Genomic DNA, 11,690 nt, shown 5'->3' on the forward strand with positions numbered 1-11,690 from the left:
GAGATATTTATTTATACAAGAAGCTTAGCTAAACATTGCAAACATTACATTTCTCAATCTTGCAGGCATATATAATTTTTTTCCCTCCAGTGTTACCCCTTAGAGCCAAGGGGCACTGACATTTATTTAAAAAAAATAGTAAAACATGACTGTGAAATTATCCTGGTATCCTACTTCCTAATTATTATGGTGTTATTGCCAATCATATATATAGTGGAATGGGTTGTCTTCTCCCCTCCAAAGTAATTGAAAAGGTGTCTATCTTTTTCCTAGTCCTGGTCACTTTCCCATTAGCCCCACACTCCACTCTGCACTGAAATTAGTTGTCAAACTCCCCAGCTGGAATTACCTGGGACAAGACATTACCGTCAGTGGTGAAAATATTACATCGTCATAGTTTTAATAATAAAACGGCGTGTGGGCAAGGTGGTGGTGGTGGGTGGCTGGGTGGGTGGGGGGATAATAATAATGAAAGGTGTGGTGCGAGGTGAGTTTGAGTTCATGCCGTTGAAATAATGAAGGTGTTAGGTGAATTAAGTTTTTTTGTCTCGGATGTGAATACATGAATGCGAAAGGTAGCACTTATCAATTCCCATCTACCAAATCTATGCATATTTTAAAATGTGAGATGGCTTGGCTAATTCTCCAAGGAAAATATTGCTGTAATATTGAGAAGACTGGCGACTCTTACATTTTTTTTTTGATCGGGTAATGTACCCATTATTAAACGTAACAGTAAAAGTTACGCTCTCTCAAAGGGGTTCAAGGTACTGAGTATTATAATATTTTTCAAAAGAAAAAATTATTATACTGTAAAACTGCCAGGTTGAATCATATCATTTTGCAGTATGTGTTATAGTGCAGTATCTTACGATGAAAAATAGCTGACAGAATTAGTGTTAACTTTTTATCTCTTGAGCATATTTGATTTGTTTTACGCTCATGCTCACTCATGGTTAGACACATCAATGAATAACATAACTCTTTTGTGTTTCAGCCTCCATTTGTTGACCTCAAAACTAGTTATATATCGAAAACAGAAAGACTATAAATTATTCAATTATTAATCCATCTTCTTGTTGAAACATGGAACAATGTTGGAAGTACCGTATGTATTATGTATTCAGTGGAAATTTTTATGGGCTGCACTGGAGAGATTTGGCAGGAGGATGTAAGGAGACAGAGGCTGTTTGTTTGCGAGTGTGTGTGTGTTTGGAGGCGAGGCGGGGGGTGGGGGTGGGTGGTGGTACAGGAAGATGTGGAAGCAGGAAAGGGATTTTAGACTTGAGGACTTCAGCAGCGCAAGGGCAAGAGGGCAGCTGTCCATATTTGGAAGTAGCCAGCAACCAGTCAGTCATCATGGATTAGTAGGCATCACGACCTTCAGCCTCCAAACGAGAAGCAAAATCCTGGAACAAATAGTGCATACTTCCCCTCACACACACACACACACACAGAGAGAGAGAGAGAGAGAGAGACTTGCTGTCTCAGACACACATTTGTTGTTAGTAAGGACAAACTGGTTAAGACAGCCCTGGATTTGCTACTATAAATCCAGTTTATGGACGGATGGCCACCACAAACAGAGAAAATGCCTTCACAGCAAAATCACAAATACTAAAGGCTAGAAAGAGCAGGAGAGTCAGTTTAGGACTTTGCGGGAGAGAGCGATAAAGGCTGGAACAGTGACAAAAGAGGGAAGGAGGTTCAAGGAAGAAAATAAATAAAGAATGTTGTGCATGAGAGACACCAGGATTTACCCTGCCTACCTTCTTTTGGTACAAGCTAGTTGGGAATCATGCAACGGCCTCTCCGCATGTTTGGTTCCACCTTTTCCTCATGGTTGGGGAGGGAAAACTGAGCAGAAATTTACAGTAAACAAGACCAAGAATATACAGCCATGATATCAGTTTTGTAAAGCGATATTGACAGTGCCGTTAGCTAAATGGTGACAATGGTATGCTAAGATTCTTACAATAACAATGTTAACGTGCTAATGCTTAGCATGTATACTGTTTAGCATATTTTAGTTTAGTTAGCAGGATAACATCACTGAGGCTGATTGGAAAACCATTAGTTTCACCAAAGTCACCAAAATAATTACGATACATTGTCTGGGAACCATAAATGTCTGTACAAGGTTTTGTGCAAATTCACCATGTACATGTTGAAAGATTTCCCCGGACAAGTGAAAACTGTGACCTACTGGTGGTGCTGAAGGGAAAGTCAAGGGATCATCAATGCTATTTTTCAAACTCTGGGGATCGTGGATATTTGTACCCAGATGGCAAGACAATTAACTGAAAACTGAAATAAAAATAGTTAATGAGAGATTTTCACTGAAATAATTGACTGACAGACCAAAAGTACCATCCCCAGAGTACGGAGTTGTTATTGTCATCCAAATCCTCTTATTTATCCTTAAGCTGACCCCACACCATGAGTTTCTTTACGCTTCACTCCATCATTTGAGTGAATGAGGAACATCCTCATTCAGATCTGATGGTGATCAGCTCGCTAATTCCATTTTGATTAGGCATCTCTCCGTGCCTCAGCCACACCTGCTCGGACATGCACCACTACCCACCCCCTCATTAGGGGGAGAACGTTCCATCATTAATGAGATGCCCAATAACCACAGTGACCCGGCAACACATTCCCAAAACATTCCATCAGTCAGTAGTGCATGTGCATAAGATCGTTAATGGGAACGCTCATTAATTACGTAGGCGATGGGACTGGCTGGGTTTGGGGTCGCTGTGGCACTTGAGATGATAAAGGACATGGCTAATGTGATCAGTCATTAGCATTTAACAGTAAGCAACTGAGATCTAACATGCTTTATAATCATCTCACTGCAAAGGGTGACAAGAGTACAACAATGTGATACAAATTTGCAAAGTTCTGTAGGTGGAAAGAATTTGGGGTGGGAGGGAGAAAGTAGGAAAGAAAAAAGTAAGAGGAGATCAGAAGGAGAGAAAACCAAAAGCAAAGGAAGGAGGGAAAGTTAATGAACAGCTTTTTATTATTCAAGCTCCTCTACAGACTTTAATGTTCTTTACAGGTCTCTGGCTCAAACAGTTGTCCATCTTTTTATCACACGCTGAAAATGCAATTAGTGTTTTCAATTTTCCAGGCCCTTGTTCTCCACTCAGTCATAAAGCGAGACAAGGTAATGTCCAAAAATGTTGCTTCATAAACATAATTGGATGACTGCTTTCACATAAAATAAATGTATTTCACTATAATCTAAACTGTAAGAGATCAAAAAGATCAAAATCTACTGCTTCAAGCTGAGCTTAACTAAAACATTACAGTGTGCTGAATGGACATGTTAAAAATTAAAACTTTAAACACACAAAGCAGCACACAAAATCATAAAACAAGTTAACTACTGAAGCAAAATTGGTATTCAAGGTAGATATTTAATTTTCTTATTCTACCACAAACCACAGGTCAGTCAGTAACTCTCCACAGGATACACTGCACAAGCAGCATGTAAACATCTGGAGAGCAACTTCTTTAATTTGTCTGTATTCATAAGTTTACTCTGCTTAAGAGCACTGTCCTAAGCAGACGTCTAATTTTCCGAAACACAATTATAGCATTGTCTTGCTTTGTTATGTCAGCGCAATGTATTTGTTCACCTGATTCAGTAACGATTTATGTGCTCAGCACAATCAGTCTGTCATTGTCAGCTCAGCATATGAAAGACAAAATGTACCAAAATATTACTGGGAAAGATGGAAATGATTCATGAGATGGAGGAAATTGTACCTTAGTCACATACATACTTGTATGGAGCCAGCTGGCCAGACTTGCAGTGTGACAACCTCAGGTCCATCCTGTTGTCTATGTTCATCCCAAAAGCCTGTGGTTGGGCTCCTTGAAGCCTTGGCTGCACCTGTAGAGGAGAATTTAAAGCTCACTCACAAGCTGACTCACACTCTCCTCGTCCAGGTTTTTTTCCTGTATAGAGAATTACGGCGGTGCCCTGATATTTTGTGGCTGTTCAAATAGGTGAATGTTGTGAACTTTAAGATGAATTCGCGGGGAGGAAAATCATGAGGAGAGATGAAACAGTAATAATTCATGTTACTGATGAGATGCAGTAAATTTGTCACACTGTAAATTCTAACAAGTTGAGTTTACTTAAACAAATTTAGGAAACCGATTACCTTGGGAAAATTAAGTAAACGAACTTAATTGTGTGAAGTAGTGTGAAATTATTGGATTTAAGTGAGCTCTACTTTTTTTGAAGTTGTGATTACTTAATGGATCTCAGTGTAGTTAAATTCAAATCAAGCTGTTACAACTCATATATTTTGAGTCAGAGTAACTTAATATATTCTGTCAAAACAAGTGGCCATCACTTGAAATTTGTCAAAAACTACACTTGAAGTATCTTAGTGTAAGCCACTTCAATAAAGTTGACCGTAACTCAATAAAGATAAGTTACATTAACTTTATGTATACTGTGCCAAAGTAAGTGAGCAGTACTTAATTTCAAATAAATGCACTTAACATACCTTAGTTAAGCTAACTTAGAAAATAAGAATTCACAAAATGGCATTATTAAAATTTTTATTTCAGTATTTGTAAACAACAACAATCAACATGCTGTTCATTCTGAAACTTGCCAAGACCATCAAATGTCGAGTTTGGCTGAGCATTTAACACAACATGAATTTATTTACTAAATTTGACCTTCATCCAAAAATTGCATATATTGTATTGAATTATAGTAGGCCAAACCCTTCTGTTAGCAGAGAACCAGGCCAGTCAGTGCAGGGCAGAGAAAACAGGGAATAAATTATGCTATAGCCAGTTCGAGGCAAATCCTTCCTTGCAGTTTGCGGATTGGTTCAAATTCTTGTAAAATTATGTATTTGCTCATGTGTTTGTGAGAGGGACTGAGTGTATGAGCGTGTATGTATGCGAGTGAGTGCTAGACAAAAGTATGTCAGAGAGTATGAGTGAAAATCAGAATGTGATGTATGACAGAATGAGTTAGACTTAAGAGAATGAGTGTAAGAGTGAGGTGGTGTGCTGGTTGGTCTGGGTATAAGCTAACAGAAGGCTCTTGATGGACACTTTTCTGAACGTCTCAGAGCAACAGACACTTGGGAACATTTAGTCCAGATTATTACATTGAACAGCACTTGTACAAACATCATCAATACATCAAAGCAGCTAAATCTAAGTCAGCTCTTTAGCAACTTTGATTTTTTTCAACCTGTGTTGCAAAAGCACACTACATTCTAATACTAAACATCATATACGGTATGCTCTTTTTCAACAGTTTTAACTCACTGGAAATTACTTAACACCTGCGCTGATGGCAGGGTCATGTGACCTACATAAGGATGTCTTCTGCTGCCTTTAAACTTTTTTTATGCTTTCCAATCGCAAATGCAAAAATCAGCAAACAAATACAACAAGTAAGTATCTCAATAGATACTTATACTAAGTTTACTTCTGGTTTTATTAACTTTGTTTTACACTGTTGGCTCACCAAGTACCTCCACCCTTTTTGCAATTGTGAGGTAACAGTAACTGCACACCCATAATACTGAGTCAGATTAGTATGGAATGAAATGAGGCTGAACAAAAAAAACAACAAAGACATTGCAATTCTTTTGACAGTTATTGTGACGATTCATTCATTTTTGTTAGAGGGATCAATCTCACTGTGTTGTGTATTTTCTTATTTGTTCAGAATACAATATCAAGACCTCTTCAGCTCCACAAAAAAAAAAAAAAAAAAAAGAGTATTCTGTCATAGTTTCATTACCACAACATCAAAAAAAAAAGCAGCAAGCAAAATATAATATTCAATACATTAAAAATAAATACTTATCATACTAAATAACGCTTTGTTTAATTGTTCAGCCCCATCACACTCACACTGATTCACACACCACAGTTGGGTAAAAAAACAGTAGGCTATAGCTATCCCTAGCCATAACATCTAGCTCAACAGAGCATTTTTTAATGTTTGGAGTTTTGGGCTGAGCTTTTGTTGTCCAAGGTTCAACAATGTCTTCTGGATGAACTCAAATGTGTTCTTCATACCTTTTGGGTAATCCAGATGGAGTGCATATATCAAGCCGAACAGAAGACAAAGTCCTAGAGAGGTTGTGGGAATCTCATCCATGACTATGTTTCCTTCAAGGATGATTGCAATGCTGTTAATCACTGGTGGCGTGTCATCAGTCATGACTCTAAGAACCCCAACAGGCACCTGGGAGAAGTCTTGTGCAGTGTCCGAATCCTGCATTCAAAATAAAAGAACACAAATAAATTTAGGTAGGATGTTAAGACCCGTGGTTATAGTGTGTTCACTCTTATGATCAAAGTGTCTGCAGCACTCTGGAATACTGTTTTTGAGAGCTCTTAAGATTATGAGCAGGTAGAAATGGCTGGATTTCAGCACTACACCTTAACAAAAAGCATTTTAAAAAAGCTGTACAACTTATTCTGGGAAGCTCAGATTTGGCTCAAACGTTGAATGCATTGAAAATCATATAAAACACATATGTGTGATTGCAATTTAGTGATATAACCCTCTAAACCCAAATTTTATATCAGGCAGAAATGGAAATTAAACATTTTCACCTTTCACTAAGATGGAAAATTACTTTCCTTCAGCATCACATGTGAGGCAACAAATTTGTTTATAACTCCCAACTTATTAAAAATTTGTCCCTTGTTTAATGTTGTAACATCCCCACTTAAATATGTTTGGTTTGGTCAAGTGTGAATACAGGCTATAATACCTAACTTGACCTTAGTTTGGGGGAATTTAATAATAGTTAAGTTCAGGTGCACTACACCTAAACCTTGACAAAAGTTTTTTTTGTTTTTTTTTTTTCGTAAATCAGACCCGAACAAATGAAATCTGAGAACTGAACCTGAGGTATGATGTCCTAAAATGTACATTGTACGATGGTCATATCATTGTCATTATAAATGTACTTACTGAGCAACTGAGGAAGAATTCGCTGGAATTATCTCCAAGATACAGGGGCAGACATTGCAGGACAGCAGTGCGTGTTGTGGTGATGTCAGTCTCATGGAAAAGATGACAAAAAAACAATAAGCAGAAGAATATATGAAAGAAAAATATGAGAAAAAAAATCTGTGGATATACGTGTGCTCGAGTTCCAACATTGAATTCTAAAGAATTACTTGTACTTTTGTAGCAGCTGTAAGCCTACTTGATGCTTGCAAGCACACTACTGTAAGGTGGTAATGATGAAAATCAGAAACAATACTTACTTGTGTATTGATTGACTGGAGGAGGTGATCAAGTGATTGGCCTACAGCTCCTTTTCTGGATTTGAAGAGGTCAATGAGACGAGCGGTATGGTGGTCCAGAGCTTCATAGAAGTCTTTCTTGAGGTTCTTACTGGCAATTCTGTAGAACTCTGCAAACACCTTAAACAAAAAAAGAAAAGAAAAAACACATCCAAAGGATTGTTTACTCCACCATGGCAGTCATTTAACACCAATAGTCTATTTGACTGTCATATACAATACATTTGTGATACATCAATTAATCATTAAAAGAACCGAAACAACAGTGAAACAATGAAAATATTGATTACTTGTGGTGTGGTTCAGTATAGTGCAGTATAAGTGAGCCATACCTGACTTTCTGTGAACAGCACAGGCCAGCGTTCCATCATCCTTTTAACTGGAGGCTGTTCCTCCACAACTTCTTTGCGTCGCAAAGCAAATGTCTTGTCCATCATTTTCTTCACATCAGCTGAGTCCGGAAGCCTCTTTTTTGCTTCATTTTCAAGCTGTCTTCTAACAGACTCGAGCGAATCTGCATTTTCACCATCAGGAAAATTTGGCAAGAAATTCGTTTCACTTCTTTTTGCCCTTTTTATGTTACTACATGATGGTGCTCCTTCTGGGAAATCCCTTTTTCGCTTGTTGCCATTCACTGTGACATCGGCCATTCCTGATCTTCTCATTTTTGTACGAAAATTCCCCATCTTGAATTTAATGCTATTTTTCCATCCACAATATCCTGTGGGTGATCCAGCTTCTTTCAGACAGGGATGTTTCGCAATCAGTGCAGCGGCAACTTCTTGACAGTGTTCTTCTGTGGGGTATGCTGTGTACTTGTACATTGCCTCTGCAAGTCTTTCTAAGATCACATGTTTCATGTCCCGAGAAACATCCATTCGAATTCCTTCCTGCATACAGGCAAGGTCTCCCTGTCTCAGTCGGAAATTTACATCCACAGAGAAATCTGGAATATCAAACGCAGAAGGCCAAGGATCCGGCCTCATCATTGGAGATTTTTCTTCACTTGTATATAGTATATCTGTGTCAGATGTGCGTGGTGAGGACAGTGTGCTAGAGACTGAAGAGAAGGACTCAAGACTTATAATTTTCAGCGTGGCTCGATCTGGTAGTTCTGATACATCTGTCAGATTACAGAGGGCATTGTTAAACAGTGGGTCTTCAAACTGTAGTGTGAAGTCATATGGTAGTGCCAGTTTAACTTTCAAATGATCCAAGAGAGACTCAAGGTTGCCTGGTTTCTGATCAAGACTGATTCTTCTAATGTCACAATCAGTGACGATGACTCTGATTGGCCACTTCTGTTCCATCATCCTACAAAAAAGAGAGCCGTAAAGTTAGTGTTAGGCTAGCATAATATGTAATGCTTCAAAGAAACAAACAGTGTGCCTCTCACTCGGTAGGCTGACAAAGGAAAAATATCATTGAACTCAGTCAACTGAGTGGCAACCAAGCCTGTGCCGCTTTGTGTCAATTCATAAGCACGAAGATGCTCATGATACCACGCAATCATTGGTTTGCACAAGAAAACAATGTCTGCATTAATCACTAGCACTTGCTTAATCTGCCTGAACTCTGGAAGCCCTCCACATGAACCTACAGAAACCACCATATCTGCAGCATAGTTCATTCCATCAATATTGACAGACACAGCTGACAGAACTGTGTTTTGGAGCCCACATCTTCGGTGCAAAATGCCTTGAATGTTCCCTGGGAGGGAAGAAATCATTATACTCTTTACTTTGTTTGCTTGAAGTGTTGGTTTGAAAAAGGAAGCACAGTCCAAATGGTACGCCATCATCTTTTGATGTCGTATGGTCATGGTTCCTACTTTTGTGTGTGTTAAAAGTAGAGTACACATTTGTCTCAAAGTCACAATACAGATAGGGGCACTGCACTTTTTGCATCAACTTCAGATGCTTGCGTGAATGTGTAAAAAAATCATTTTCACTGCAGGGCTCGTTAAACTCACACACTTGACAATTAAATGTTTGCACATCATCTTTTTCACTGGTCACCTGCGAGTGAGATCTGGATGAATGAACCTTCAGTGCATTGAATGATTTGAATGTGCAAATACACTGCTGATGAAGACATGGTATTGGGGAGGTTCTTGTGAAGCCACCATGCTTTAATCTATAATGCTTTAATAGATGGCCTCGTTTTGGAGAGACAAAAGTGCAGAACTTACATGTCCACTGCATCCCTCTTCCAGTAGACACCTGAAAAAAAAAAAAAATTGAATTAAAGAGACCACCTATTGTTGTGTCTAATGTTGAAAAATTTGGGATTAGAAAACTGTTACAAATGATTTATCATTGGTATTATTTGTCAACATATTTTATATTTAAAAGCAGCCACAGGAAAAAAAAAAGTATTATATTAAGACTGTAGTCACCTATATTGTACAGTCATTAAATCAGTTTGCTCTGCTAAATTTTGAGGTAATGTGAAAATACAATATACTTCAAATGAGCTGCAATATCAGTGATTTAATTGTATTACCTTGTTATATTTGCCTACATCTTATTTTACTGATAGCATGAATAAAATAATTAAAATGCTTAAATTTGAAATGCAGCACAATAATAATAAATGAATAATTTCACAGAAGTCATGAAAAGAATTCCTAAATGAATAACAACAAACCTGATTTTCTCCTCGGGTGAGGACAGTTCGCCACAATCCAAAACTTTTTTTTTGAGGATGGTCCCTTCTTTACTTGTGAACAGTACAGTCTGGAATCTGGATCTGTTTCGGAAAAAGCAAACAGTTGTCTAAGACAATAGCAAAAAACTTTTGTTACATTATCATTATTTTTCTTACAAAGGTTTTTAATGTAATAATTTTGCAATGGCGGATCAAATTAAGACACAAAAATAAAGTAGGGTCATAGCACTTTTACTCGGAGTCCTCAGGTTGAGCTGCTGCGAACGTCTGCTCTGTGAATCCACGTGTAGACACGGCAATGAACAAACCTTTACCTTACTGACGTACACACACACACACCGTCAGGACGACTGACCTGAAATTATTTTTACAGCCCAGCAAGAGTTCTGCTTCGGAGTGAAATAGGAAGCCGCAGCCCGCCACCGCCGTTACTCCCCCGAACATGTTAAACGGGCTTAATTCACAGCTAAATTAGCAGCGGAAAAAAGCTAAATTAGCAGCGTGCGCTAATACAACAGCTAACAAATTAACAGACAGGAACCGGCCGAGTCAAAGCACTTCTATTCGCATTCGCTCATGTTGAGCTGCTGCTAACTTCTGCTCTGTGAACCCATGTGCATACACACACAAGTAAACATGCTAAAGGACGGTCGGAGAGGCGGAGTGTTGTTGTTCGAAACAACTCTCATTTCAAACATTACATTATATTGCCAAGTTTACAAAAAATAAAGGTGTACACTTACCGAAATCAGTGTTAGAGAAAAACTGCCGTTAGAGCGCTGGGACCATGTGCTTGGCTTTGACCTCTCCTGCATCAGTTTGCCTCCAGTGGTAAATGGCGCTAACCGGAAATGGACATGCGCACTGGGGTGCACAGCTCAGTAACTTAAGTCTCATACCACGAACCATGCCACACACTCAAAAAAACTAAGTTCATATACCTTAATGAAACAAGTATGTATATAAAAAGTGCAGAAAACTTGATGTAAGTAAGTAAACTTAAAAAACTAGTATGAATTAAGTTAAATGCACTGTTTCATCTTAAGTCAGGACAATGTTTGCATTTACAGTGCAGGTTTGAAAGTAGAGCACAACCCCAGGAAGTGGAAGGGACCAGTGATGGAGAGTATCAGAGTCAGAGTGCAAGACAGTATGAGGAGTCATGGTGAGGGTATTCAGGTGACAAGTCATTAGGAGTGTGTGAACACAAAGCCGACGTTTATGTGATTTTAACATCACTTTTTATTCATCTTCTGCAAAGACATTTTAAATACCTGATTTTGAACTGATGCCTGAGACCTGAAATAATTTGTATGTGTCAGATATTATTAGATAAAGACAACAATGTCAATGTTGACAACAATGTCAATTTTCTTTCAAAAAACATAGTCCTTTGTTGTGGACATTTGGGCACTTCTTTAGTCTTTTCTCACTGTAAAATAATCAGAATTTTTGGAAGAATGACAAAAAAATAAAAATATATTCAAATACAATAAACACATTAAGTTTTCTCATTTAGTCCAGTGAAATGGAAAAATATAAAACTGGTAGAGCTTTTAAAAATTCTAGATACAGTAACAGTGAATGTGACACAAAGGCACCAAATATCTGATCTTTTTTTTTTTGTTAAAGTTTATTATTGTCCTTTTAAAAAAGCTCAGAATACACGAGAATCCCTAAAATATGTTGCTTGTAAAAAG

General features: G+C 38.1%; 1 protein-coding gene across 1 annotated transcript; it reads right to left on the reverse strand.

Moving 5' to 3' along the window:
• Window positions 1–5,467: 5,467 nt before the first annotated feature.
• LOC130160977 (sterile alpha motif domain-containing protein 3-like) lies at window positions 5,468–10,870 on the reverse strand. The gene is made up of 7 exons (XM_056363827.1): window positions 10,734–10,870; window positions 9,970–10,071; window positions 9,512–9,542; window positions 7,653–8,634; window positions 7,282–7,440; window positions 6,983–7,072; window positions 5,468–6,274 (listed from the first exon to the last, which is right to left on the reverse strand). Coding segments are annotated over exons 3-7 (1,536 nt in total). The 5' UTR covers window positions 9,514–9,542; window positions 9,970–10,071; window positions 10,734–10,870; the 3' UTR covers window positions 5,468–5,971.
• Between the last annotated feature and the right edge of the window lie 820 nt (window positions 10,871–11,690).

The sequence above is a fragment of the Seriola aureovittata genome, chromosome 20, assembly GCF_021018895.1.
Source record: "Seriola aureovittata isolate HTS-2021-v1 ecotype China chromosome 20, ASM2101889v1, whole genome shotgun sequence".
NCBI classification, from domain to species: Eukaryota; Metazoa; Chordata; class Actinopteri; order Carangiformes; family Carangidae; genus Seriola; species Seriola aureovittata.

Coding starts and splice junctions, on each gene's coding strand:
- LOC130160977 (XM_056363827.1), bottom strand. Junction 7,073..7,281: donor TCCAGTCAATCAATACACAA/GTAAGTATTGTT, acceptor CTTTTCCATGAG/ACTGACATCACCACAACACG. Junction 6,275..6,982: donor AATTCTTCCTCAGTTGCTCA/GTAAGTACATTT, acceptor TTTTGAATGCAG/GATTCGGACACTGCACAAGA.